Here is a 27,507-nt window from a genome sequence, read left to right as displayed (position 1 = left end):
TTACTATAAGCAGATAAAGCGGCTCTTGGAAGCTATTTTCATTTATTACAGTTATCGTCGCGAGATTGGAAACAGATGAGCTGGAATTACAGACGACAGAATGCGAGTCTATTGGACTTTAGTCAACCAAATCGTCACTTCCGGTAGCTTTGATGATCTAGAAGCAGGCCTGTTCTGGAGTTCGAGTCGTAGTCTCCTTTCTCACATAGTCCGTAATCAAACTCGTGTCACTGCAGGACAGCCGTCGAGTCCTCACGCCAGCCCCTCCAGCGCATAGAGCATCGCCATACTACTGACAATCTGATTATCTGTATGGGAGTCAATTGTAATGCACTCCGCGGCTATTGTAGACAATAGATCAGGATCGTCCTAGATATGTATCAGCAGCGTACTGCTGTCACATAACGCACCTGCACTTTAAGATCAGCAATATCCGCTGAGTGCATTACAATCGGCTCTCCATGCCGGTTATCCGCCCATTCTGTCAGCAATGGCGACTGTATCAACAGTCCGAACAAATAAAAGTGATGAAATGGGTAGCTCGCTACATAGAGCCGCATGGCGATAGCAAGCGTCTTTGACGAGGCTCCTCGACGCATTTGAGTTATCTGTGAAGACCTCAAAGGGGCCCTTTGACCCCCACCCCACCCTCACCCCGTGGTCTAAACGGGGCGGCACAGCAGCGAGTGCAGACCCGTGCGCTGTGGTACTGGCCCGGTCCATAAATTCTGCCGTGTCACAATGTACATTGATCGCTGACAGTCCTCACTCCGTCGGAACATCCGCTCCGCAAGTGTCTGAGAATGAAAAACGATGCCTGCACACGCCCCGAAAAACTGGCTCACGGACGGCAAGTGCCGCCTGTCATCCGGTTCGTGATTAAATTATTTCGTTCTTCTCCTTAAAGTCGATTAGGGTGAGAAGTTTCGGTATTGGTGCTAGCATTCCGTGGATGTTTTTGTGACGAATTAGTTTTCGCACGGAATGTTTCATTACGGGCTGTAACAAGCTGAACGACTGACGATGTGCAGTATCTGCTCGTATATATCAACTGCATGCCACATCAAACCGTCTGCGTGTTTTTGTGTGATATGACCAGTCCCAGACTGCGATGGCAGGGACATACTTTTAGACACACCGTTTTATCACGCATCAAATGCGGTTTGCTCGAATCGACTGCACCCGTAAGAGACTACATACTAACTAAGTGTTGACGCGTCAAGCCAAGGCAATAAAGGGTGGGAAAATGACATGCTGAAATGTCCACCAGTCATCTGTGAAATATGTATCTATCAAAGACTTGCATTTTTCTTATGTCCTATGAAACCAGCAATGTCGATATCAGACAACGCGTAAGACAAGCGCTCAGACACAAACATATATAGCGTTTCACGCAGCCATCGCTGTGGACATGTGCATTGTGCACTAAATGCTCATGTATTTCACATGATCACCCATGTTGGGGGAGAGTGCACCCATACGTGACGACTGGCGAGTGCTAATCGTATTATAAAGTTTGTTTAGTATCGTTTCTCTAGCAACCCTTACGTCAGCTCCTTTATGGCTGCCGCCTATGTGTAAGATATGGACGTGAACTCAATACGATGCTCCCGACTACCATTCGGTGCACTCACGCACACACACTTGTGGCATACAAAAATAAGCACAGTTTCTACGCAGAGAGCGGCGTAATGAAAAGTGTGCTGAGGCTGACCGACAAAAACGCTCTCGCCTTTAACGTTGCAGTTGCTGAGCGAGCAGTGGACAATTTCAGCGGTGTAGCTCCCGTTAGCGAGTTCGGGGAAGGATGCACCGCTCTGACATTTGACTTAGGAAAAACCTCAGCGGTGGTTTCACATGTGTTGGGCGATTTTTTGACGTCACTATTAGTTCATCGCTTCCGTCTGGGGAACTAGGTGACGGCTGACTGCAGTGAGTGCTTACTGAGACATGTTTTTTATGTATGTAGCTAGTTGTTTAGTGCGTGTAGTGACGCAATGCTGCACAGCGAAGCAGTAGCGGTCACTTTGAAAACAGCTGCTCGGACGTAACTAAAGGGGACTGGCCCAGCGGGCTTGTTCCCGTTTGACATTTGAATGGACGAAGACAGATAATTTATTTTTTAAATAAATAAATGAATATGCTCCAATGCATAAGTCATATTGGATTGGTCTGATTGAATCGTCTTAGAATTAAGCAAAACTTAAGTGATATATGATCTTCAGGAAAACGTTTAGATGTCGCAGAAATTTCTCATCACATAACGTTTAAAAACACATTCCAAATATCATATAACTCACTTGTCCGCACACATTTAACACAGCCAGGTCACAGCGGTCATTCTGAAGTCATGTCACAGCGGTCCTTCTGAGGTCACAGTGGTCACCTAGCGGTCTCCCGGTGGGCACAACAGGTGCACAGCCCGTGCGTGCGCTGACCGCGGCCCCACGTTGGGTCAGTACGTGCGCTGACCGTGACCATACGAGGGGTCACGCTCTCATCACGTATCTGCTCGTGTTTGGGTGAACAGAGACGCTGCTGCGGTGCAGTGGTCGCGACGTGAACGTGAGCTGCTTCTGTGCCTTCACACGCCAGTTAACCTTCTTTGACGACGGTGGCCTTTCACCAATTTGTGCCGCTGAGAGGATGGGTCATGAGTTTTAGAAAGGGCGTGCGTAATAAAATATTAGCGGAAAGACACTTTATGCTAGCATTTAGTCAAGCGTTCTCGAGTAGCTCATGCAAAATTAAGTGCCTATAGTTACAAAAAACCCTCAGAAGCATTTATTCTTCTCTTTCTAATGGATGTTTGGTCATTGGTGCTTGTTCGCAGTGTTGTTTTGTTTACCAAAACATTGAGCTGAAATCAAAATATGAGAACTTTGTAGTTAGCATTACATGAATTTTCGATGATGGATGGAACAATTTGTATCATATTTAGGCATTAATTTAATCAAATGCACATTATTTTAACAGCATTGCATTAGACCATCGAACTCTGGCACAGCTGCGATTTGCCCGCACGCATGACCTCTGACCTCGCTCCCCTCTCCGTCTACCCCCCCCCCCCCCCAGGCGCGCCACCGGCCGCTGCGGCTGGACGACAGCTCCCTGACCACCCTGGCACTGCTGGACCAGACGGCCGACCCGCGCGGTGATGTGTTCATGTCGCTGCTGCAGCCGATCCTGCGGCCCAGATACGTCACCAGCCCGGCACACGAGGATGTTAGACAGGTCAGTGTAGAGAGAGGGGGAAGATGGGCACTGGGAAGAGGGGTCAGGTCACTGGACGGAGTGGATAGGTCACTGGGGGAGAAGGGTCAGGTCACTGCACGTGGACAACTTACTGCGGTTAGGGTACAACAGGAGAGCGGAACAGGTCAGTAGAGGGGAGGGGGGGGGGGAGAGGATCAGCCGGCAGCTAAGTGGGAAAGGAAACAGGTCACTTTGAGAGGGGTAAGTCACTGTGCGGAGGGTGAGGGGCTAGGTCAGCTGTGTTGGGACGGTCAGACAGTGACTTTTAAATTCGGCAATGAACGCCAGGCAAGCTTCTGATATATCAGACGTATCAGAAGATTTGAGACCGTCTCCCGAAGTACAGAGACCAGGGGCGGGCGGTTGTCGGCTACTGTAGGTAGGTAAATAATTATTGCCGGAAAACCACATCTATTGGCGAGGGCAAATACAGTCACTGCCGTTGCGCTTTTGATCGTACCTATTTCTAATATCCGTTTAGTTTAGGGTCGTCACATTCATCCTGACCAGCACCTTGTGGCGAGTCTCTTCAACCCATCAATCCGACCACTCCCTGCCTGGGAGGAGGCACACGTGTAGCGCGGAACCTGAATGTGGCTGGTTTGGTAGTTAAGAGTGAGAGTATAGAGGAGTGACTGTCGGAACCAGAGGCAAGGTCAGGGTAGCGCGATTACCGCCGCTCAGCTGAAACTGACCTTCAGGGCAGCCAGTTCCTCTCAGACGGGTCGGGAGCGGCTGTGAAAGCGCTCACAGTACACATAACACAGGCCACCGCAGGACTGTGAGCCTGTGAGCGGGTGACGTAACGTGAGCTCCTGGGAATATTACGTCACTGGGATCTACTGTGTGCGGAGACAGAAGTCCAACATTGCGGCGGTCCTGGCCGACTGGTGGCTATCTGCTGTCACCTCAGTGTTAGTGCAAGCACAGGGGGCATGCATTGTCAACGAATTGGGTGCGATTGATTGGCCCATGTCACGGTCAACCATCATATTTAATATGTAAACATGGTAGCACACCTATAAATATTTCATGAGTCCATGTCCATCATGCAAAATGCACTCATTTCTGATTTCATTTCTTATCAGGTTGATCTTCAATCTTCGAATTTTTTTTTTTATACCAGCATCAAACATTTGATACCAGTGGCGTGAATATAACACTATATATACTTCATTTGTATTACCACTCACCTATTATCACAAATCCTTGTTGCACGCTGTCCACAGCACATCGTCTCCGTGATGACGTCACTGGGGTGGACGGTGGACGGTGACAGGACGTTCCGGATGCGCACGCCGCTCGGTCCGATGCCGTTCACCAACGTGGTGGCCACGCACAACCCGTTGGCGCCGCGCCGGCTGGTGCTCGCCTGTCACTACGACTCCATCTACAAACGGGACGATTTCGTTGGTAAGTGGTTCTTCTGGAAAAAATTAAAGTCGGGAAAGCGCATGGCCCTGACAATATAAGCGGGTCGATGCTAAAGTACTTTGGGAAAGTAGCAGCATTATTTTTAAAAGTTATATTTGAGCAATCCTTGGAAACTGGTGAAATTCCTCAAGACTGGCAAGAGGCCATAGTCCATCCTGTTTTTAAGGGCGGTAGTCACAAAATGCCTGCAAATTACCGACCAATCTCACTGACATGCATTTGCTGTAAAATCATGGAGAGGATATTAGCTACGTCAATAATGACTTATTTAGAGGATGCCGAATTACTCTCAGAGCATCAGCATGGTTTTAGAAAACGGCTATCCTGTGAATCACAGCTAATTATGTTATACCAGGATTTGATGTCATCAATCGATAAAAGGAGGTGTATAGATTTGACATTCATTGATTTCAGTAAAGCCTTTGATAAAGTTCCCCACAATCTCCTTCTGAGTAAGCTTTTATCATACAGATTAGATAAAAATGTCGTAGGATGGATAAGCTCGTTCCTAAAAAACAGAACCCAGAGAGTTTTAGTAGAAAACTCTCTTTCGGAGTCAATAAATGTTTCATCTGGGGTGCCACAAGGTAGTGTCTTAGGTCCAATTTTATTTCTTCTCTACATAAACGATCTCCCCGACCAGATTACCTGTTCAATAAGGTTATTTGCAGATGACGTTGTTCTGTACACAGACGTTCTGAATACTGAGCAAAGTAGTTATGTTTTACAGAGTGACCTTACAAGATTAGCAGAGTGGTGCCAAAAATCAAAGATGGTGATAAATATTGATAAATGTGCCATTATGAGAATGTCCAAGCATAAAGCACCATTAAACCCAAAGTATACCTTAAATGGAGTAGATCTTAAAGTTGTCCAAGAATATAAGTACTTAGGAATCTACATATCAAGTAGATGTGGCTGGCAAAAACATATTGAATACACAACCGGAAAAGGAAACCAAATTCTTAGATTTATTCAGAGAAACTTCAAAGATTGTCCCCGATCTGTAAGAGAAACAGTTTTTATTACGCTGGTGAGACCAATTTTAGAATATGCGAGCTGTGTATGGGATTCGTGTGGTGAGGCTTCGAAAAACGCGATTGAGATGATTCAACGACGAGCAGCTAGATTTGTAATGAATGACTATCTACGGTTTAGTAGCGTTAATGACATGCTGTCAAATATTAACTGGAAACCGCTAGATGTGAGACGAAAGGAGTCTCGTTTGTGTTTGTTATTTAAAATGTATACTGGCGATATGAAAGTAGATGTTAGTGACCTTATATGCCCGCCTTGCTACACTGGGAGAAATGATCATGAAAAGAAAATAAGAAGGATCCAATCTAGAGTCCTTTCATATCACCAATCTTTCTTCCCAAGAACCATACGTCATACGTGATTGGAATAGTCTTCCCCATAATGTAGTAAATGCAACTTCCTTTAATGAGTTTCGAGAAATGCTATTAGCCTTAAGACCGCAGGAAAGCTAAATAGCTATATTTGATACTTTACGTAACGATAGCTAGAAGACGGTCTCCTGGTTTGAGAAGCTTGAAAAAACTTGAGAAATAATGATTAGGTTGTTGCTACACAAAATGTGTTCCATAATGCTCTTACATCTCATGTGTTAATAAAATGACATGAAAATTTAGGAATGTGTGTATCTGTGTTTGCATATTGTGGGTTTAATGTCGAGTGCATATATGCAAGTGTTGCTAGCGCTACATATCATCACCAGGGCCAACTGGCATTTGTGATGACAACTATATGAATACAATGAATACAATGAAGTGCACTGAGAAAAAAGTTTACCACGTTTGCCATAATCAGGTACTCTAATATATTTACCAACGACGTGCCTTAGTTTGTTCGTTAGCTCCGGCCGATGAAATTATTCGTATAGGTATACGGAACTCAGGAGTCAGGACTGTGGACTGGTAGTAGTGTTGATCTTTGTTGAGTTTACTGTGTTGCTCCAGGCCTGAGTTTCTGAGGCCAAGAGCCAAGGCCGACCGATCTCGATTGTACTGCATTCGGAAAGTGACATATGTTGCTCGATCGGCTCAGATGCACCTTACAGTAATGTACATATCAGCAGCGTCTTCTGACGATCCGAACCTCCGGATATCAGCTCAGGAGACGGATCTTGACGAAAGCCGCAGCAAGAAAGCGCATTACAGAGTATCAGCTCGTAACCAACAGTAAAACGCCTTTTTGGCGAAGAACGAGCGAGCGAGATAGTGAGCCCTGCACGTGCGGAAGGACAAGAGGGTACTTCCAACGGGCTTGTGCAAAGCACTCTTCTAACCGGTCGCTAGCGGTGTGCCAAATTTGAACGCAATCGGCCCAGCCGTTCCTGAGATCTGGAAGCGGCATTCTGCACGTGCGCACGTGCAAACGGGGTCCAAAATGACTTTTGCACGACACCCTACTAACCGGTTCCCAACCGTGTACCAAATTTGAACGCAATCGGCCCAGCCGTTCTCGAGATCTGGAAACGCCCCCTGCACGTGCGCACGTGCAGTAGCACCCTAACCGCAACACATGGGATTTGGGAATGCATTGCCTGGTGGGTGCCAATCTGTATGCCAAGTTTCAGCGAAATCGCCCCAGTAATTACCGAGTTACTGAAATGGGAACAAATTTGGCACCTCTTCTTTTTGTATTTTGCACGTGCAGTGGGGGTCACTCACATAGGTCAAGAGTATCCGACCTTTGGTAGAGGGGATGCAGCTACCCTACAAAAAATTACCGCAAGACAATCGCTCAAGCCGCTGCTGAGATATGGGCCTCTCAAAATCACTACTTTTGCAAAACTGCTTGAACACCCTTGACTTTTCACGTGGCACGTGCCACGACGGTCACTGAGATGTATCAGAAGTGGTCAATTACGGGGTAGAAGGGATGGGGCTACCCAGCAAAAAAGACCGCAGGCCAATCGGTCCAGCGGTTGATGAGATATCAGCCTCTCAAAAGCGTTACAGGCCGGGCCGGGCCGCTCATACTGAGATTTTTCCGTTATATTGAAAAGACTTCGCTTCGCTCGCTGCACTCGCTCGCTCGTAACCACACAATTGCCGGATTGGGGGTTATTTGTGGTGGAACATGACGCAAGGGCTGGTACGGACTACGGGGCTTGCAAAATTACATTACAAGGAAGCGGCCTCAGGCGGTTGACAACTCTTGCTCATTTGCCTCCATTACGTTCATTGGTATTCAGTCCAAGCCTGCTGCAATACTGCTAAATCATCATCAGCAGCTGTGAAGTGGTGCTTTGGTGAGAGGTGACAGGCACACACATGGCTCACTTCATGCAGTCGTCAATGGGGGTCTGGCACAACCGTAGTCGAAAGCGAGAGTGGTCGACATTGCAGGCAGCTATTTTCCTTTGGCCGTGACTGCATTATTGAGTATGGCGGTTAACTTTTAGAAGTTTTGCTTTATCTATCGTAGCCCTGCTCCATCCTTACGAACAATTGGGAGTGGGAGAAAAAATCCATGAACATTACGTTTTGTTACATTTGCTAAGAGCGCTGATCTAACGACGTCAGCCTAGCTCATATACGGTCATGGCGATGTCCAGTGACGATGTCACTTGGTAACTGCCGCAGTGTTAATTTTCATGGATGTCATAATCAACATGCGCTGGGTAAAAGGCCAGCTTGCCTAACCGCGGTCGCCGGTCTCGGAATCAGTCCAGTGGGTACACACTGGAACGGAGCACTCGAGACTAGTTTCCCGGTGTAACCCACTGCCCCGGATGCTGAGAGCAGGAGAGGAGGTGTGGCGGTGTTTCCCCCAAGCCACAGGCAGCAGCAGCACGGGCCGTTAGCGGGGGAGTGCGTCCGTGTCGATGGGCCGGGGGGGGGGGAGGGGAGGGACGTCGTCGGCGCCAGGGGAGGGGCAGCACTGGGAGGGGGGGGGAGACTCCGACGTAAATGAGCTCTGATCCCGTTGATCCCATTTGCGTGGCTGATGGTCCGAGTGGGACGACATGCTCCCTCACATCACCACGCCCCATCTTTGTGCCGTGCCGTGCCGTGCCGTGCCGTGCCGTGCCGTACCATGCCTTGCCGTTCCGTACCGTGCCGTATCGTGCCGTTTCGCGCCGTGCGTGGGTTATCTCCACGCTCCTGGCACAGACCATATCGGACAGGGGCTCTCCATTCCCTCACGGTTGACTTGCCACACCCGGCTCTGCCTAATGACCCGGCGATCATGGCTCTCAAAGGCGGACCGTCGTCTGTCGTCTGTAAGGTCCGTCAGCGCTCCTGGCTCGGTTCAGTGAGCCGGACGGCGGCTCGGCTCGCCACTCCGACGTGTCGGCCGGGCTCGTCTGACAACTAGAACCGGTGCAGGCAGACCGGACAGGCCACCCACCGGTCCTGTCCGCTGCCACCATGCGGGGTTGTCTGACTCGTCAGTGGTAGACCTAGTACACGCTCTGATTGTCACTCAGCACGACAACCGGACGAGTTTCACTCGCTGGTGGTGATGACTGAACCTGTTTATGGGTGCCGATCACTGCCGAGTGCGACGGCTGCTGCGCTGTGGTCGAGCGGCGGCCAGAGTGGGGCACCCTTCCTGTCCCGTGCCGTCCCGACCATGACCCTGCGGGGTGAAAGGACCCGACGAACCCGACAATCGTTAGCACGCACTGGGCGTCGCTCTGTTAGCTTGGCACGTGGTGAAAGGCGGTCCTACGGTCGGCGGCGCTAACAGAGGCCGGGGAGACCCCCCTGTGAGGCCCGCGGCCGACGCGACGGCGACTCGGAGGCCCACCAGGTCACTGTCGGTCCAAGACATGAGGCGCCAGCCCTGTCGACGAGTGAGCGGATGGCTGCCGCGCAGAGTTGCAACCAACATGGCCTCGGCGCTTGCACCATCGTATATAGTCTACTTTGAAATCAAGAGCATTCGAATTTGGAGAGGTGCAAATGATGCTACACCAGGAAGCTAAACTTATGCAATATACTTGCAGCAGTCATCTGCATCCTATGTGTTATTCTTCAGAAGCGTTTTGTCAAGGCCAAGATGTTAGCAAACCCTGCAGTCATCCAGCAGCATTCCTTTCCAGTGTATGTGAAAATGGTACCACTTTAGGAGGGAAAGCAGCTGACTGAATAAGATATGTTCCTCGACCGTTTCGTCACCCCTTCCCTTTCTCTGGCTAGTTGATTTTGATAAGTTAAGCTGATGCAAGCATCACATGCTGTAAACAGGACGGTACACGACATAAGCATGTCGTGCAGGCTCCACAGCATGTTTCAGACACAGCGGCACTAAACCAACGTTTATTTATGATCGTGTTGCACACCTGATGGGATAGCAATAATCTGACAATTTATTTCCTTGATCGGTTCAAGACAAAACGATTGCACCATGAGAGGCCAGACGTTTGAGCCAACTCCTAGGGAGTGTTCGCTCAACTGTGAGACCCATGGAGAACCATATTAGCCTGTTTTTATATGTAGCCAAGAAGGCATAGTTCTTTTTAGCTATCGGTATCCATAAGCTCCCTCTCTCGCCTCTCCCTCTCTCTCTCTCTCCGCCTCTCTCTCTCTCTCTCTCTCTCTCTCTCTCTCTCTCTCTCTCTCTCTCTCTCTCTCTCTCGTCCTCCCTCCCTCCCTTTGCCCATCCTTCCCGCCACTGCACTAGGTAAACCGCAACCCGTCGTCTCTCCCACAACAAACGTCACTCCCCTGCGACCGGACCGTGTCGCCACCCACGGGCGCCCCCCTGTGTCCGTCGTCTGTTGTTGTGCTCTGGTCAGTCGGTTTTCTGTCCCGCCTGCTCTCCTGGCCGTCTGGCGCTGATGTTGTGTCTCCTGCGGTAGTGTTGTCTCAGCCGCCCCTTAGATAAATGACGATCGGTCTGATGGGGACGGCGGAGGTCACCGGATGTATGGATAGACCACTGCACTGACCAGTCAGCGTCGCGGACGGAGGGGGCAGTGGGTCCGCCGCTGGTCTGCCTCTCCTCTCTTCTCTCTCTCTCTCTCTCTCTCTCTCTCTCTCTCTCTCTCTCTCTCTCTCTCTCTCTCTCTCTCTCTCTCTCTCTCTCTCTCTCTCTCTCTCTCTCTCTCTCTCCCTTTTTCATATTTTTCTTTTTTTCGTATATGGACTTGCCGCCGTTACAAACGGACGAGTTGTAAGTCATCCCGAATTGAGATCTGCTAAAAATAACAAAGATGAGGCTTGCGAGTCTCGTTCGTTTGTTGAGCTGGTCAGTTTGTAACTGCATTTGCGAATCTCTCAGTGAATTAATTCCGATCATTCAGACGTCAGGTCTAGTCATTTCCGTCCATCGCGTCCGTTTCCAGCGCTCAGAGCTCGACCTAAATGCGCCACATTCGAGTTCAGATTCGGTCCTAATAGACCAGCTGCGTCTCAGCTGCACAGTAGCCGCAGTAGTCCTGGGCAGACAGTATCCGGGAGTGATAAATAGGGTCTGGCAGCACAACTGATGTCCGACAAACTCAGAAATTTCGAACGCAATCGTGTGCAAAAATGTAAATATATATCTCCCATTGCAATCTAGCAGGAAACACAAGTGCTATGTTAACCTAACTAAATAGGACGTGCTTGAACAACTTATCCCATGTTTTCTATGAACACTGCTGGAGAAGTGCCTTGGCCTTTCGTTGGGCTGTGGGGACTGAGCAGTGAAGAGGAGTAAGGCACATCTGTTAAGGCCTCAAAACTGCTGACTGAGGCAATTCACGTCACAAAGGTGATCGAGACGTAAATGATGTATGGCAAAACGCACGCGAAGAAGCCGGCGGGGTCACAGCTGTGGGGCTTCCGTTATGTCAATGAGGGCTCAAGTGGCTTTGTCTGCGTGATCAGTTGGAATCGCATGTCATCTTTATCATGAAACTGAAGTCCTTGATCATTTTTTTCCAACAGCGTAGATTTTCCCCATCGCGGCTTGAAAATTCCCATTTGCATTTACGTCAACTTACTTCTTTCCTCGGAGGACAAGGACCAGGCGCTGGGTGTGACCGCTGCAGAAAACACCCTTTCGACACCCCCCCCCCCGTCACCCCGTCCCCAACCCTCCCAGCGTCAACCGTCCTTCGCATGCCGTCCCTCTTCCATTGATCGCACGTGACGCGGTGCAGCAGCCCGCTCCCTGTCGTGGCAGTGGCTCAGCGGGGTCTGTGAGCGGCAGTTTCCTCCGGTTTTCGTACCTTGGAATAACCGCGGGGGATTAAAGAGGGGCTGGAAAAGCGCCATACCTGGAACGGTCTATAAATACGAAGCCCGGCTGACGTCCACGGAGGCAGATTAAGCGGAGGTTAAAGTATCATTTGGTTAATCCTTGATGATCCACCAGGCCTCGGTGCGAGGGGGATGTTAGCCGAATATAGCACACGAAAATGCCTGTATGCGACTCGGGTGTATAAGTAAAGGTTAATTGCGGTGGGCATGCTCGTTGAGGATTCTGTAGCTTATTTTATTTTTCCGTAACCACTGCTTTGTATTTAGATCGAGCATGGTTCATCTGCATTAGCTGGTGCACCATGACGTCATTCACATGCCATTGCTTCAAGCTAGCTAGGATGATGGAAAATGTTACTTAGAAGATAGCAAGGGACACGTATAGGGTAGGGTGGGGTAATTTGAACATGTGGGGCAATTTGAACATAGTGTGAATAACACAAAATTACGGAAAATCCATAAGTCGCATGACAATAAGACCAATGAGAGAAATTATCGTAACTAAAAGGGCTATCATATGAACGGGGTTTAAAGTTTCAGGGAATGAAGATGTTGACGCACAGTGTAAAAAATCAATTTGCAAGGAAAAACGCCTAACAACACGTCATTGCAGCATCATTGCAGCGCAAAATCTTGCATTGCTAGCGCCTAATACGCAACGGCTTTTGTTGTATAATGACCTAATCAGTGCCTTCAATCCAGGAAATTTGCTTTTGAACCCTGTTTTTTAGAATGGCAAAATAACTTTTAGCGTGGGGTAATTTGAACATAGTGTGAGAATTTGAATGAAGACAGGGATAGCTCCGAAAAATACAAAGCTCCCAGTTTTTTTTGCCAATATTTTCGACCCAAGGCAGTAGCAGATAAGTGATGCCAGTTTTAGAAAATTTACGTCTTATATCCGTCTAATGTCCGGCATTTTTGTTGATTTTCCGTCCAAAAATGTTAAAGTCAACTATTTGTCCAAATATGTCCGAAAATTTATGCAGCTATCAACACTCAAAACCGTCATTTATATTGCTTATCATGTAATTTTACCAGCCGAAAAGTTTTCATTATATTGAGAGCTTAACAAGCTTTCCATTCGCCAATCAATGCTATGCACGACTACTTTATAAAAAGCGCTGAAGTGTAGCAAGCCATCGTCCAATGTTGTCCAGTCTGCTACCTTTGTCCAACCAATTCCGAATTGGATATTGGACAAAATCAGAACTCCAAATGTCCAGGTTTCGATTGGCACCACTTTAACAGATGTAGTACGGTTGGGAGAGTTTTTATCGAACAAAAATGATAGACGTTCTGTTAATTGAAAAGGGGCCAATTCTGTCAACTGACCGGTGTGCAGCGTGCAGATATTGATACTCTGCAACTGTTATTTTTGCTGTTGTGTTGATTTTTCAAGTGAAGATATGTTTAGAATTGTTCTGCCTATTTGTTTATGGGTCAAACAACATCGGTGCTGGCGAGACTATCGTTTTTATGACAGGTAAAGGCAGTATGTTCAAATTACCCCACGGTGGGGCAATTTGAACACACCGTGACTTGGTGGAGAAGTGAGGCTATGCTATTCAAGGTATGCTCGGCTCGTCCAAAAATGAGGCTTGCATGGTGAAAGCAAGTGACACTTGCGCTACTGAAGCAGTTTTTCTTCATCCAGGGTTGAACTGGAATTTGGTACAATGGAGAAGACGTAAAAATATGTTCAAATTACCCCACACTACCCTAAGTCACATAATATGAACTTCGAGTCAACCTTAATGGATGCTATCTCGTTTGACGGTTTGACATATCAAGTATGTCTTTTACCTTTGCTCAGAAGCTTTTTAATACTCAGCCCGATGAGTACGCTCGGAAGAAAAAGATACAGAGTGTGAAAATGTCAATGATGACGTCATTACAGGGTTATCAGAAGCATTGGACAGTCCGGTGACAGTGACGGGCGGCCAGCGACGCACCAAGTGACGAGGCACCTACATACAGACACCTGTGGCGCCGCACATATCGCTGTGTCGGAGAGATGTGTGGATCGATTCGGTTCCTCTGCACAGCACGAAGGGCTCTGTCAAGGGAACTTTGTGGTGGGGATTAGAACTAGAAAATATTGTCTATGAACAATAAAAAATAGCCAGCACGGTAAACGCTGATGAAAATAAGGATGATACGCGCCTTCGACGTAGGCGGCGGAACGGGAAGGGCACCGGGCACCGTGCCCCCCTCTGATTTTGCATTTTAACATTAGCCCTATGGGCGTTGCATGGAAAGAATGGGACCAAAAGTCGGCAGTGCCCCCCCCCCCTTAATTGAGGGTTTTTCGCCGCTACTGGCCTTCGACAATTAACACTTCTGTTGTTGGCATAACCAGCTTACAATGCGTATCCTTTGTACATATGTACTTTTCTCATCGCGCTCGACTGGGCCACATGTGGACGATTGAAAGTGCCCATCCGACTAACATTTGGTTAAATGTGAAATATGGGCGACAAGTTGATTGTTTTACAGCTTGTATAGGACCCCAGGGAACGATTCATTTTCATTCAAAGCCAAGAAGAAGGATTAGCTTCAAGAATTCAGAGATATTAGCGTCCATTCCTCGTGTGTGGAAAGGTTGTCTACTCCAACGTTTGTAAATATATTCGATCGAATTGCGGAAGCCGTCCTCCGTCTTTTGTTCTCCTTTCTCTTTGTATTGCGGTACAATTCACTGTGTAATGCGGCACAGTATACCATTCACTGTGTAGTGCGGTGCAGTATACCATTCACCGTGTAGTGCGGCACATTCACTGTGTATTGTGCATTGCGGCACAGTATACCATTCACTGTGTAATGCAGCGCAGTATACCATTCACTGTGTACTGCGGTACAGTCTACCACTCACTGTGTACTGCGGTGCAGTCTACCACTCACTTTGTACTGCGGTGCAGTCTACCATTTATTTACTGGGTGCTGCGGTACAGTCTCCCATTCCATCCATACGCGCTACAATCTGTGCAGAGTGGGCACGTGGTGTATCTAACCTTTGTTTAGTTGTGTGTTCTACCTTATCTCTGTTAACCCTATTAGTGGCAGGGGGGTTGTTTTTATCCACCCCTCAGGTTTTTCGGGAATATCTCCGAAACCGCTGAAGCTACGATGCTGAAATTTTCTGACTTTTCCTAAAACTAAATTGGGCACATTCCCTGAAAATTTCAAGTTCATAACTTTACCAGGGGCGGCTCCAGAGCACTGGGAATTGGGGGGTCCTATTCGTGAAGCGAGTCATTTGGGCGAAGATCACGATGCTGCACCAGTTTTACGAACAGTGAATGAAAGGTATCATGTGATTACGGAGCGAGCGAAGCGAGCGTAGTCTTTCCTTAGATTAACGGAAATTTCTGAGTATGAGCGGCCGGCCGGCCGGCCGGCCGGCCGTGGTCACGCTTTTGCGAGGCTTATATCTCAGCAACCACTTGACCGATTTACACGCGGTAATTTTTGTAGGGTAGCTTCATTCCTTCTACCAAGTATTGGACTATTCCCGATCAGGGTTGTATACCAATCAAGTCGATTGAATTGATTGATTTGTTTCAACGCGTATTTTGAGTTGATTGGATTGAGTTGATTGACTTTTCGATATGACTGGTTGACTGACTCGTTTGACTTTAGCGACTGGTTGACTGATTTGATTCCTGAAAATTAGAGTGACTCGTATGATTGAGTCGATTGAAAGGAGAGTTCAAATAACTTTTAGTTGACGAAAAATAATGACACCAAAAGATCACAAAACTGCACTGAAAACTGCTTGTCATCACAACTGCAATATGGGGTAGATGGCCAAATAAAGAACAGGGCCTAAACATGAACAGCCAACTTTGACTTTCAACTGCAATAACTGCACCAATCCTGGTGATAGAACCTGGCGATGCACCTACCTACCTTTCTGCACTCAGCAGGAAACGTTTTTTCTAATCCAGATGATAAAGTGCAAGGCCCTATATACTAATAAAGTGTGATTAATTAATAATTCACATCTCTACATCTCCTCAGAAACAACCCACTGAACTCTATAGATATCTGAAACCCCTACAAAAATAACTGAAACGCCGTTTTCGCCGTTTTCGTCTCGCTATTTACGTTTACGTGCCTAATTAATAGCTAATTTGCTGCATTGTTTAATTTGCAGCAGAACGTTTGTTGATCCTTTTCTCCTGAGAGCCTAAGCATAACATATTTAATATATTTCATTTTCCTTGAAATATTTTACCGAATATTATTAAGTGGTTTTATTTCAAATAAAATAATAACTAAAACGAAATTGGTGTTGTATAACCGATTTATTTTATGATGATCTACCATACTACATGATAATCAATGACGTCATCTTACAAAAAAATCAAAAGACGTAGAATAAGGATTTATAAAAGCTTAGCATACTTATTGGCAAAACGTTTTCATGCAGTCGCACCGTGCCGTTTTCTCGCGTTTTAATTTTCCTCGTTCCCACTTCCTTTGTCCATAACTTATACTGTGGTTCCAGAGTTCCTGTCCTCTCCATTTCCTTTTAAATATATTTTTTAACCCTCATCCCTATCCCCCAGTCTTAACAGTTTCAAATTGTATTGCAATAAAATTCAAACACAAATGTTTTGAATTCTTCACATAGGTACCTAACATTGACATGCCACGTCCAGAGTCGTGGACCGCTAAATACTTCAAATCTCTTCCTTCCCAATCTGACAACATCCCACGTCTCAAATGCACATTGTGTGGAAAGATTTTTCAGGCTGCCCGTCAGTCTCTGTCTAACCAAAACCGTCACATACAGGTAAGATATTTATTTCTATTTCCCTATGGTTAATATGTTATTGATGCATATAATCCATTGAAATAGACATGGTGTAGGGTAAATGGCCAAATCACGAACACTGCCAAAATCCGAGCAGCCAACTTTCAACTGCAATATCTGATATTTAGTGTAAATGGAGTTGGAATATGGCCAAAATTAAATTGACAACTTTTAGGTGAAAGGTGGTGATTTGGGTTAAGGGGCAAGTCAACTACTGGGTTATTTTGCACCCATTAAATGAAACTTCTGCTTTAATTCTACCCATTGAACCTCAATATCATGATCCACCTGTCCATCACTAGGTATCCTTCCTTATTACATAGAAACTTTGAATGGCATGGCAATTTATAATTTTAAATGACAATATTTTTATGTTTCTTCTGTAGGTAGGTAGGTAGGTAGGTAGGTACACCAGACTGCTATGGACACTTTCCAAGTTGGTGGGCAAAAAACCTAAAGTATGTCTTGGTTTGAGTCGTTTGATTGAGTTGATTGATTCCTTTCATTGTCGCGTTTGAGTCGATTGAATCAATTCCCGAAAACTGCTCTGACTTGATTGATTTGATTGGTTTCCCAAATTTGTCGTGATTGAATTGATTGCTATTGACTGAGTCGTATACAACCCTGTTCCCGATGCATGTGGGTGACCCCTTATGCACGTGCCACGTGCAAAACGAAGAGGTGTCAGTTTTGTAATTGTTGCAATATCTCGGTAACTACTTGGCCGATTGCGCTGAAAGTTGGCATGTAGGTAGGCACCCACTAGGCACTGCATGTACATGTGCCAGAGTTAGGGTGCTGCTGCACGTGCGCACGTGCAGGAGTCGTTTCCAGATCTCGGGAACGGCTGGACCGATTGCGCTCAAATTTGGTACACGGTTAGGGACCGGTTAGTAGGGTGCCGTGCACAAGTCAGTTGGGACCCATTTTGCACGTGCGCACGTGCAGGGTGCCGCTTCCAGATCTCGAGAACGGCTGGGCCGATTGTGCCCAAATTTGGCACATCGCTAGAGACCAGTTAGTAGGGTGCCGTGCACAAGTCAGTTGGAGGTACCCCCTCACAATTTCGCACGTGCAAGGCCCACCCTCTCGCTCGCTCCGTTAGTCGCCCCAAAAGGCGTTATACTGGTAACATATACAAAGTTATTGTGCATCCTCTTTTGACGTTTTTGCTATAATAGGCGGATCCAGGCGTCCAAAAAGGGGGGTTATTTTTTACCTCCCAACATAGGTGCCCTTACACCGCCTATGCATGACCAATACAATTTTAGTCGTTCTCTCATAAGAAAATTGTAACATAACAAGACCATTGCCACCCTTTTTAGAAACAGTACCAACAAAAACCTTATTTACTATACTTTTTTGTGTACCCCCAATCTCAATGATCTGTATCCGCCTATGATTTTTGAAAATGCATATTTTTAGGATCCATGTGAATTCCTGGTTCATTCTCTATCGATCGGCAAAAGTTGCGTTAAGATTGGTTCAGAAACCTGGCCGTGATAAACAGTCTAAAATGTATCTGCAATTTGCCCGTTTTTACCCCCCCCCCCCTCTACCCCCCTATTGACATTTTTCAATTTTTTTTTTTAGAAATGTAGATCTCGTTGAGCGAAATCGAATGCCGTTTGAATTTTGAAAATCGGCCCGTTAGATCTCGAGATATCAAGGGGGGGGGTCGTAAACAGCCCCCCTCTGCCACTAATAGGGGGTAGCCAGGAGCCTGCCACTAATAGGGTTAACTGTCGCCCAGTCTACCGCTATGCCACAGAGATCCCTGGCTAGCACGCCCCGGTCACACTGACACCCAGGTTCCGTCGTGTTCCAGCGGCCACTGACTCGGCGGTACCCTGCGCCATGATGCTGTACCTGGCGGCACTGATGACTCGCGACTACCTCGACCCCATGAAGGTCAGTCACGTGACCATCCCTGCCTCACAAGGCAATGGGTCGGCAGGTTTTGGTGGACAAACAATGCTAGAGTGCTTCGCTTCTTGATTTCTGCATTTCGTAATTATCTTCATGTTGGCATGTTTCTGCTTTAGAAATACAACCACCTACCACTGGTACCACAACCACTGGTACTGGTGGTTGTAGGTGGTTGGGATATAAGATAATTTTTTTTTTGCATAAATTAGACAATATATAAATGATGAGTAATTATATAAACTAAAACACTTGTCTTTTTATGAATGTTTCTTCGGTGCTATGGGCTCTTCTTAATCGATAGCTGTTAGCATAACTAGCACTCAGGCTATATGTTGATATACATAGGGACTAGAAAAAACACTCCTATTGTAGCACTCGCTTTCCGCCACCACCATGGTTTTATATTAAAACTTCGCTAGTTTTTCTCCTAAGTGCATCCATCGGTGGTCATTATTCGCTCTTCTCTATGATTTCACTGAACCTCTTAACCTAACGAAACTTCCCTCGGCTTAATGGCATCACTGACACAATGTCGACCCATTTTCTCGAGGCGCGCTAAGCTGAGATGACGCCGTTAACATTAAGGCTGGCAGTTTGTGATCTCGAGGTACCCATAAGTCAAGAGTGTCTACCCATTAGGTGCCATTAGATAGAGTGTCGTCTCATGGAGAGAGTATGCACTTCTCGACTCATATTATTCCGGGGACTATACCACTGGAGGCACATACCTACACATGCCGGCATAATACTACCCATCTCAGGACTCCAGCGTGAAACCCACCGCCCATAATTAAATTGGAAAAGAATGAAGGTAGCTGTTCTACCAACAGAACACCAAAGATCGCCCAAAATGTTTAACTTGGATTTAAGTATACTGTCGAAAACGTAGAGCATTTCGATGGAGTCATAAATTCAGTTAGTTGCTGTCCAGACAATGCCATTCGTCAGTGTCCCCACTTGCATGTTGATTGATGACCGAGCACTTTGCTCTCTAGGATCCAGTCTTTGTTTTAAAACGCTGAGCAGTGATCAATTGTCGATGTAGTCGAGCAATAACTTCACTTTGCTGTCACGCTTGTAATTGATTGAGGTTGTGGCAACTTTATTACATCATCAGTTATAAAGTGATCCCTCGGGAATCATAGGATGGTTATTAAAAATCGCTGTTGCGCTATTTCCATGGAAGGGTGTAGAGAAGCAGATAGGTGAATGAGTCATAACCTGGTTGTTTCATTACTTGTCTGCGTTGTTACGTGGTCTGGTATCTATGATGTTGTGCATACTGAACAGACCACAACACCTGGTCCACCATCCGATGTAGCTGTAGCCGTACCGTGTTCCTTCGTATAACACCCAACTGACGTCAGATCTTGGTCCCGGTGTATGTATATGACCACTTCACCTCAGTGACGCACGGCGTGGCACTCGCCCGGTCACCTGTGTCCAATATAGGCACTCGTTGGCTCTCCGGCCGGCTCATACGAGCCATCTGCAGCGCTCTGATGTCGCGGAAGCTACCTCAGCACCTGTCTGCCAGGGGATGATGCAAGAACGACCGGTGCAGGGCGTTACTCGTCCTGGAATGGGATCTATCAACTTCATCCATTGTGGTCAAATACCCTGTGCACGGTCATTTAAATGGACTGTGAAATATGGATGTGTTCTATAAAGAGCAATATAAGGTGAATCTCAACTTTTACAAACAGTCTGATACCTACGTTCTACTGCTATAAATACCCATTATGCCCGATGGTCTCCTGTTTCGTGGTCTAAAAGGGTACGTCATTGGTCAAACATCCCAATATACCGACGCCTGGCAAAGTTGAGCTGTAGGCCGCGCGGTCCGCCTATTTCCGGACAGAGTCGTTGGTGGCCGCGGTGCGACTATGCCCCGGGCTGGGGCTGGGGGGGGGGGGGGCACGCCGCAGGCTGATGACGCCGTCCCGTGACACGACACGACCGAGCCGCTCGTCGACCGCTCCCCGAATAGCCGCCGGCGACTCAATTAGTGGCACGCCGGCCGCCGATTGCTGCCCCGGGTGGGCGGCCGCCGCCCCCGCCCCCGCCCCCGCCAACCGCCCCGCCCACCGACCCGCCGCCGACCACCACAATGCACAGGCGGGCTTCCCCGAAAAAGTAATCAGGATACTCTATTGCCGTTTATTCATACACAGGCCATATCAATTTATTTTCATCGTTCAATGGCTGACTTGATTTAATAAGCTCGAACCTACTCTGATGTGGGAAGCAAAACTGTTTCCGTTTTCGTGGTTCACCGACGACGATTGATCCTTTTGACATCAAAGTACCATAGGAAATCGGAAACTAAACGACTAAACGATTGAAGGCATCCGTGCCATTTTTTCCTGTGCGGGGACATCGCTCTGCCTTCAAACACTTCGACGTTATTGAATCGATTACTGCAGCTCTGTGTGCGTCAAATTATCAATGAGCGTCGACTTAAGTCACGTAGAGCCTAGCGTGGTTTGACAGCCGTCGTCTACCGTTTAGTCACCCGTTCACTGCGACATGCCGTTCGTCACGATGATTCATGGAAGATGGAAGTTACGTCATCCTTAGCATCTCAACTGGTCACACGGAAAATGAGGTGGCGTAGGGTCGAGTGTAAGAGTGGGTGGTTCACGTGAGCGGACGATGCATTCCTCTCGTTTAAAATAAGACTTCCAGCTGTGGATGGTGCGTCTCTTTTGTCGGAGATAATGGCGCCTGGGGGCGGCCAGCTGTCCGTAAGAGTGACTGTGGGGGTGGACAATGCATTCTTTCCGACTGAAATAGGATCACAAGCCATGGACACTGGGCAGTCCAACTCTTTAGGTGGATATAGCGCCTGGGGCGACTCTCTCAGATGCGCCGCTGGCTGCCTGTGGGAGCGACATTATCAGTCAGTGCCAAGCTCATTCAGCAGAGTAAATTGTCGGACCTCGGGCTGATTCAACAGAGCGGAGCCGGACCTCCGGATGATACAGAAAACCGTGCGATCCCGACACGGCCGCACAATATCGCTTCGTTCGTCAGGGGCCGCCGACACGCACTAGACTAGCCGGTATCGCAGAGTGGTCGGAATCGCCTCGATGTGTATTGTGTATATATAGTCACAGACTTCCCTATATAGAGGTTGGCAGCGCTATATAGAAAGGTCTGTGGTATTTATAGTAATTGGTAATATCAGTCTCTATTGACCTCCTGATATGGATATAGTGGATGAAAAGTTGTTTGCCCGTCAAATGTTTGTTGTCCATACGAGCTTGACGAATAGTTGGGTATCTGGATTGTGATGTTAACTGGAATCCTACCTGCGAACAAACTGTGTGACCTGCTTGCGACCCAACTTGCGAGGTGGACTATTGTTTTCATTTACTGTGACTTACAATATGTGAACCCCCGGAGCTGTCCAAAATCCCAGTACAACTGATGCTCTTGTTCTGCAAATGAAAGCTGACCTGACTCACGACCTGACCGCTGACCTGACCTGAGACCTGACCCAATGACCCGCAGGGCCGGTCGGACATCTCTCTGAGCTAATGTTCCTGGACCGCGCAGCGGTGCTGACCTGACCTGTGACCTGTCCTGTGACCCGGCCTGTGACCTGTGACCCACAGGGCCAGTCGGACATCTCGCTGCAGCTGATGTTCCTGGACGGGGAGGAGGCGTTCGTCCGCTGGTCGGACCGCGACTCCATCTACGGCTCGCGGCGACTGGCCCGCGAGCTGCAGAGCTCCGTATACCAGCAGCGACCGAGCAGGGGAGGCCAGGAGAACATCTCCGACCTCGACCGAATCGTGAGTTAGCCCAACAATCAAAAGCAACGCCTACAGCACATATTAGAGCGTTCGTTATACATTAATTTTACAATATATTTGAAATTTATTTGAATTTCGTAGCCGTTTTCCTAATTGTAAATCGATTGCAATATAATTAATTTCTTGAAATTACAGTAAATTTAGCAGTTCATTTAAAAGACATCGGTAACATGTTTCTGTTATACACGTTTCTGTGAACCAAACCTTACACATACCGGACCCAATGTGCCATAATATCCGCGGGCATATTATCCCCGGCCTTCCAGCATACAGCTGCGCATTCAACATTTTGTGAATGCATGTGTGAGACACGCCCACTCAACCCCCATTTGTGAGGCGGTGCGCAGGGCGAGCTGGTCCACTAATCACGTCTCGTTATTCGGCGACACGTCTCTCCGCCCACCCGGTATACCGGTAACCGTTCCAACTGAGTCGCTTAGTCAACGGAGCTCTGTGGGCTTCCTAGCCCGAACAGCTTAAATATATCTCCCTTTGGACGCAGCTTCTACGCTCTGGCTGCAGCTCCCACACGTCGGCATTTACATAAACGTATCGGCGGATCTGGGTGATGCGTCGGTTGAAATCCGCATGGGAAGGCGAGTCAGCCTCTGTTACTTTCGATGGCAAAAGTTATGAGACGATTGTGTTCGCTTACACGAAGCACGCACGATTTATATTCAAGGTCTTGAACTTTATTGCTTATCACGATTCTTTTTACACATTAGCGGAAGTGAGAAGCCTACAATACTTATACCTACTACACCTACAACTACCTATGCATACCTACAACAATATTTTTTGACAAGCACGCAACATAATTAAATTCGTTAATTGACTTTTAGGGCTGCGAGCACTGGACATTGACAACACATCAGACATCGACTTCAGTTGCTTGTATGCATTATTGGGGTAATGCTCCAATCTGCTTAAAGTTCAGTCTATTACCGGTGCACATTGACCTTTACTCGAGAAGAGATGTGGTATGGTACAGAGTAACAAATATTTCACACCAGTATCCTTGGCACTATCAAACTTTCAATCATGGATCTATGAAACCAAAATAGGATTCGTAAGCCAAAATCCTCAACAGAATAACGCGTTCCTGCGCCTTGAAATGTTAAACCGGTGCATGTGCTTGTGCAGCAATGGAGCAAAATTTATATCTTTTACGCATACATAGATGCGAAGAATCATGTGGATGAGAGAACTGCAAATTATGGTTCTTCTCTTTCAGGTCTGATATCCAAGACCACTCTGGGAGTGATCGATGCATTGGAAGTTGGAACCACTTTGAGTGTAATCGTTTCCGATTGATGGCTCATGTTCCGTTTACAGAAATCAGAATGATAACCGGAAAGGAGATTTTGTATCAATCATATCTAAGACGTTTTTACGCTGGCAACCGTAAACATTTACCTCTGTGCTTTTCTGTATGCAAAACGACTGGAGATCGCTGGCTGAAAAACGGGCTCTAAGCAGATTTCTTATCCGTTATCAGTTATGTAAGGCTTAAGTCGCGTCTTATCGGAAGAACAAGATGTCCTTTCATTTCCGTTTGGCTTCTTCACGTATAGTGATGACTTTTAAGTTGATGTTAATGCCGTCAAGGAATTTACAGTGCTCATCTTTTTTCACATGAATTGAACACACGCTGACCGAGGAAAAGCGAACAAAGCAGGCATGTCGATCGGAAACTGCTCTTAGCATTTTGAACTGTCGTACGATGAAAGTCTGGTATACATTCCCCTGGAATGCCTTAAAAAAACTACTCAGCGGTTAAACTAGACAATTATGCCCATGAACTGAAGTAACAGAAACTCTCAATCATATGTTTTCCTGTGCAATACAGTAAATGAGAAGAGTTTACCCCAATGTGCGTAGTACAAAAACGTCTGCTGCCTCGTACTCCCTCACCAGCGCGAGAGGATTAACTCTGGGATTAACTCGCGGATTAATAAGATTGAGCCATGGAGTTAAAAGTTGTCAGTGATTGAACGCCTGATTAGTTTCATACCTTTAACTCGTACCTACACGTCTTCCGCCAGGATCTGTTTGTGCTGCTGGACCTCCTGGGAGCCTCAAAACCGACCATTTCCAACTACATCACCGACACGAACGCCCTGTTCCGCCACCTGGCCGGCGTCGAGAAGCGACTGCGGCGCGGCGGCCTGCTCACAAAGGCGCCCAACGTGTTCCGCTACCGCAAGTCGTGGGGCCTCTGGGGGCCGCCGCAGATCAGCGACGACCACCTGCCCTTCCAGAGACGCGGTATGGGACAGAGAGTAGATCGTTATTGCTTTATTATAGTGATGTGTCCACATCCATAAATGCATCAAATTATATTCTTATGGTAACAGACTTCCTTTTTTATCTAAAACATTACGCACAGACCTCTGTATTCTCTGTATCAATGGCATGTATACAGAGGTCTATGTATCACACATAACCATTGCCGTATACCTTTCTTCAATAGGTTCTGGAGCATCGCTTATGCCAGCGTTGAAGGAGCAATATAACGCACAAGCACTACCTACGAATTTCGCCCTAACATTACGGACGACTTTTCGCATAAATTTATGAAACTTTACCATTTTTTGCGTGGTTCATGTTTTGTTCAACTCTTTTCCTTGATTAAAAAGTAAACCGGAAGCCCAGAGTGAGCGGACCTGGTGATTTATGGGCACGTCTAAATAACGTCTGGGATTTGACTGAATTCATCCCATTATTCATATTTCCGTAACAAAGGCGTCTTGGCGTCAGCCTGATCCTGACAAAACTCTGCTATTGGCTCAAGCTACAGTCGGGACGTCGGGAGAAACTGCTAGGGGGGGGGGGGTGAGCTCCACTGCTCCGGTAGTTTCCGCTTTCGTGACAGTGCTGCAGTGTAGTTTAGTGACAGTGTGACAGTTTCATGACAGTGTAGTTTCGTGACGTGACTGAAGTGAGGCAGCGACTCATTCTGACATTTTTCTCTTTCCTCCAGGCGTAAAGGTGCTTCACATCATCCCGAGTCCGTTCCCGTCTGTATGGCACAAGAGTTCTGACGACGCTTCGGCCATCCATGGTCCGACAGTGACCAATCTGAATCGAGTGCTGCGCGTCTTCGTATCCGAGTACCTGCACCACGCGGCGATACAGACCGTCTAGGTGAGATGACAGCTCTCAGTGGCGTGCAGCGGCACGCCCGTACCTGCGGCGCTTGCCAGTTAGAACTAATTGGTTCTCGTATGTGATACTTGAGTAGCTTATCGTTAATGGGCGTCAGAAAAGGCTTGAGCATTGTTGTTGATTAAAACTGCTGTAATACAAGAAGAGAAAGGCTGCACTGTTGGAAGAAAATGCCTTCTCTGAAAGTGCAGAAGATATTAAAACTGTACTATCGAGTATCGCTCCGTATTACATTTGATCCTCTGATCTTCCTCAGATGTTGACACTGAAGAGTGCGAGTATAAACCAAATTACAAACGGAGGAATCATCGGCTTCCACGACACCATGGATATAAAGAAGCCACCCGATCCGTTATCAGCCTCGGTCGCTTTACCGGCGGCGGCCGTTACCACGGTTGAGCGTGTTATAGTCATCACGGTCAAGCGGACATATGTACGTCGTCACGGTCGAATGGGCTGCTCCGGTTTACGAGCGTGACATTCAGTGTCCCCTGTTAACGGTTGTCTTTGTTATAAACGATGTTGTTGTAACGTTAAAAACTTGTGTCGAAACCTCGAAACGCTGTGCGTATCTTGGAGTGTTGTGTTGGATTGTTGTGTATTTGTGTGTCCTATTTAGCGGTTTTGTTTGCGCTTATGTTGATCATTCTCAGGTAGGTATACATCATTACTGGTTTGTTACTAACCTCTAAACCATATATTAAGTATAGCGTGCATTACCGAGGGTCAGACGAGTGACGACACGTTGATTTGATGATTGCACTGCGGTGAATTTCGTCCGTTTTACAATAATACAATGGATCCGACGACACTGATCGGCGATCTTTGGAGATGGACCACAAACATACACGGTACACACCCCTGTATCCACCAACCCAGCCTTGCCAGCTTCGCCGGTCATGTCACACAATCACTTTCTTATATTCGGCATTAACTAGAGAAAGGTAGTCCTTCAAAATAAGGGATAACTGCAATTTTTGACGATGCCAAAATGTTGTAACAGTTTAAATGGAGTCGACCCAACGAAATGTCCTGCAAACGTAAAAGTGAAAAAAAATGATCTAGGAGTGGACAGTGGTGGGAGCAGCTCGTTGTCGTCACGTCTTGCCGGGAGTATGCCACATAAACTGTAGAAGGAATGCAAGGAGGACATCATATTTTGATTTTATGCGCTCTGTACTACGTGAATCAGGAAATCAGTCTGGAGTTCATAGCTCGGACTGCATTGTGAGAATCTGCAGATTCCGTCAAATAATTTGTGAAAATATATCGAGAGCGATACGACAAGTTCGGCTACATTCTTCCAACAACGGGAACAAAAATAAAGGTTCGTCGCATCACTTGGGAGCGGGGAAGCCTTAGAGAACAAACAACCTTAATTGCTAGGATGTTCCAAAGTGCTTCAAAACTAATTAGGTAGGACAATGTTGAACCGCGTAACTTAACTACCATCCCGCCACAGAAAGGTATTGGGTACTAGAAAAAAAACAATATCAGCCCGACTTTGACATTGACTCAGGTCAGTTCAGTTCAGTTGAGTTAGTAGACCAATGCGACCATATTTTCCACTTCTGTTAGACAAGCAGTGTGATTGAAGCTTGACCAGCTTTTATGCGGGTTATGATCAATCCCACTCGCTTTATCGATAGAATATTATATTCATACCCGGAGTCTGGATGATTCAATAAATTTCAGAGGTTTTTTAGCGAAAGCTCCGAGGGCCGTCAGGCCCGAAGAGCCTGTCGGCCCAGCCGAACCTTGTTAGAGTGACCCTCCTTCCATCACTGTTCCGCGCCTTTCCTTCTTTACCTTCATCTCGCTACTTGGGGTTTAGGATCGTCTCGATCGCCATCTC

At 47.1% G+C, this 27,507-nt stretch overlaps 1 protein-coding gene across 1 annotated transcript in view; it reads left to right on the top strand.

Annotated features, from left to right (window-relative positions):
* Positions 1–26,467, top strand: part of LOC122393898 (glutaminyl-peptide cyclotransferase-like) — a 29,912-nt gene extending 3,445 nt beyond the window's left edge. Inside the window, exons 3-9 of the mRNA XM_043390339.1 lie at positions 3,076–3,234; positions 4,485–4,668; positions 18,563–18,645; positions 22,284–22,463; positions 24,530–24,752; positions 25,468–25,631; positions 25,909–26,467. Coding sequence (XP_043246274.1) covers positions 3,076–3,234; positions 4,485–4,668; positions 18,563–18,645; positions 22,284–22,463; positions 24,530–24,752; positions 25,468–25,631 — 993 coding nt within the window. The 3' untranslated portion in view covers positions 25,909–26,467. The remainder of the gene's footprint in view (positions 1–3,075; positions 3,235–4,484; positions 4,669–18,562; positions 18,646–22,283; positions 22,464–24,529; positions 24,753–25,467; positions 25,632–25,908) is intronic.
* Positions 26,468–27,507: the final 1,040 nt, after the last annotated feature.

This window comes from Amphibalanus amphitrite, unplaced genomic scaffold, assembly GCF_019059575.1.
Source record: "Amphibalanus amphitrite isolate SeventyFive unplaced genomic scaffold, NRLGWU_Aamphi_draft 000561F_arrow, whole genome shotgun sequence".
Lineage (NCBI taxonomy): Eukaryota > Metazoa > Arthropoda > Thecostraca > Balanomorpha > Balanidae > Amphibalanus > Amphibalanus amphitrite.
The sequence above is the reverse complement of the archived record's forward strand: the minus strand, read 5'-3'. Positions and strand labels throughout refer to the sequence as shown.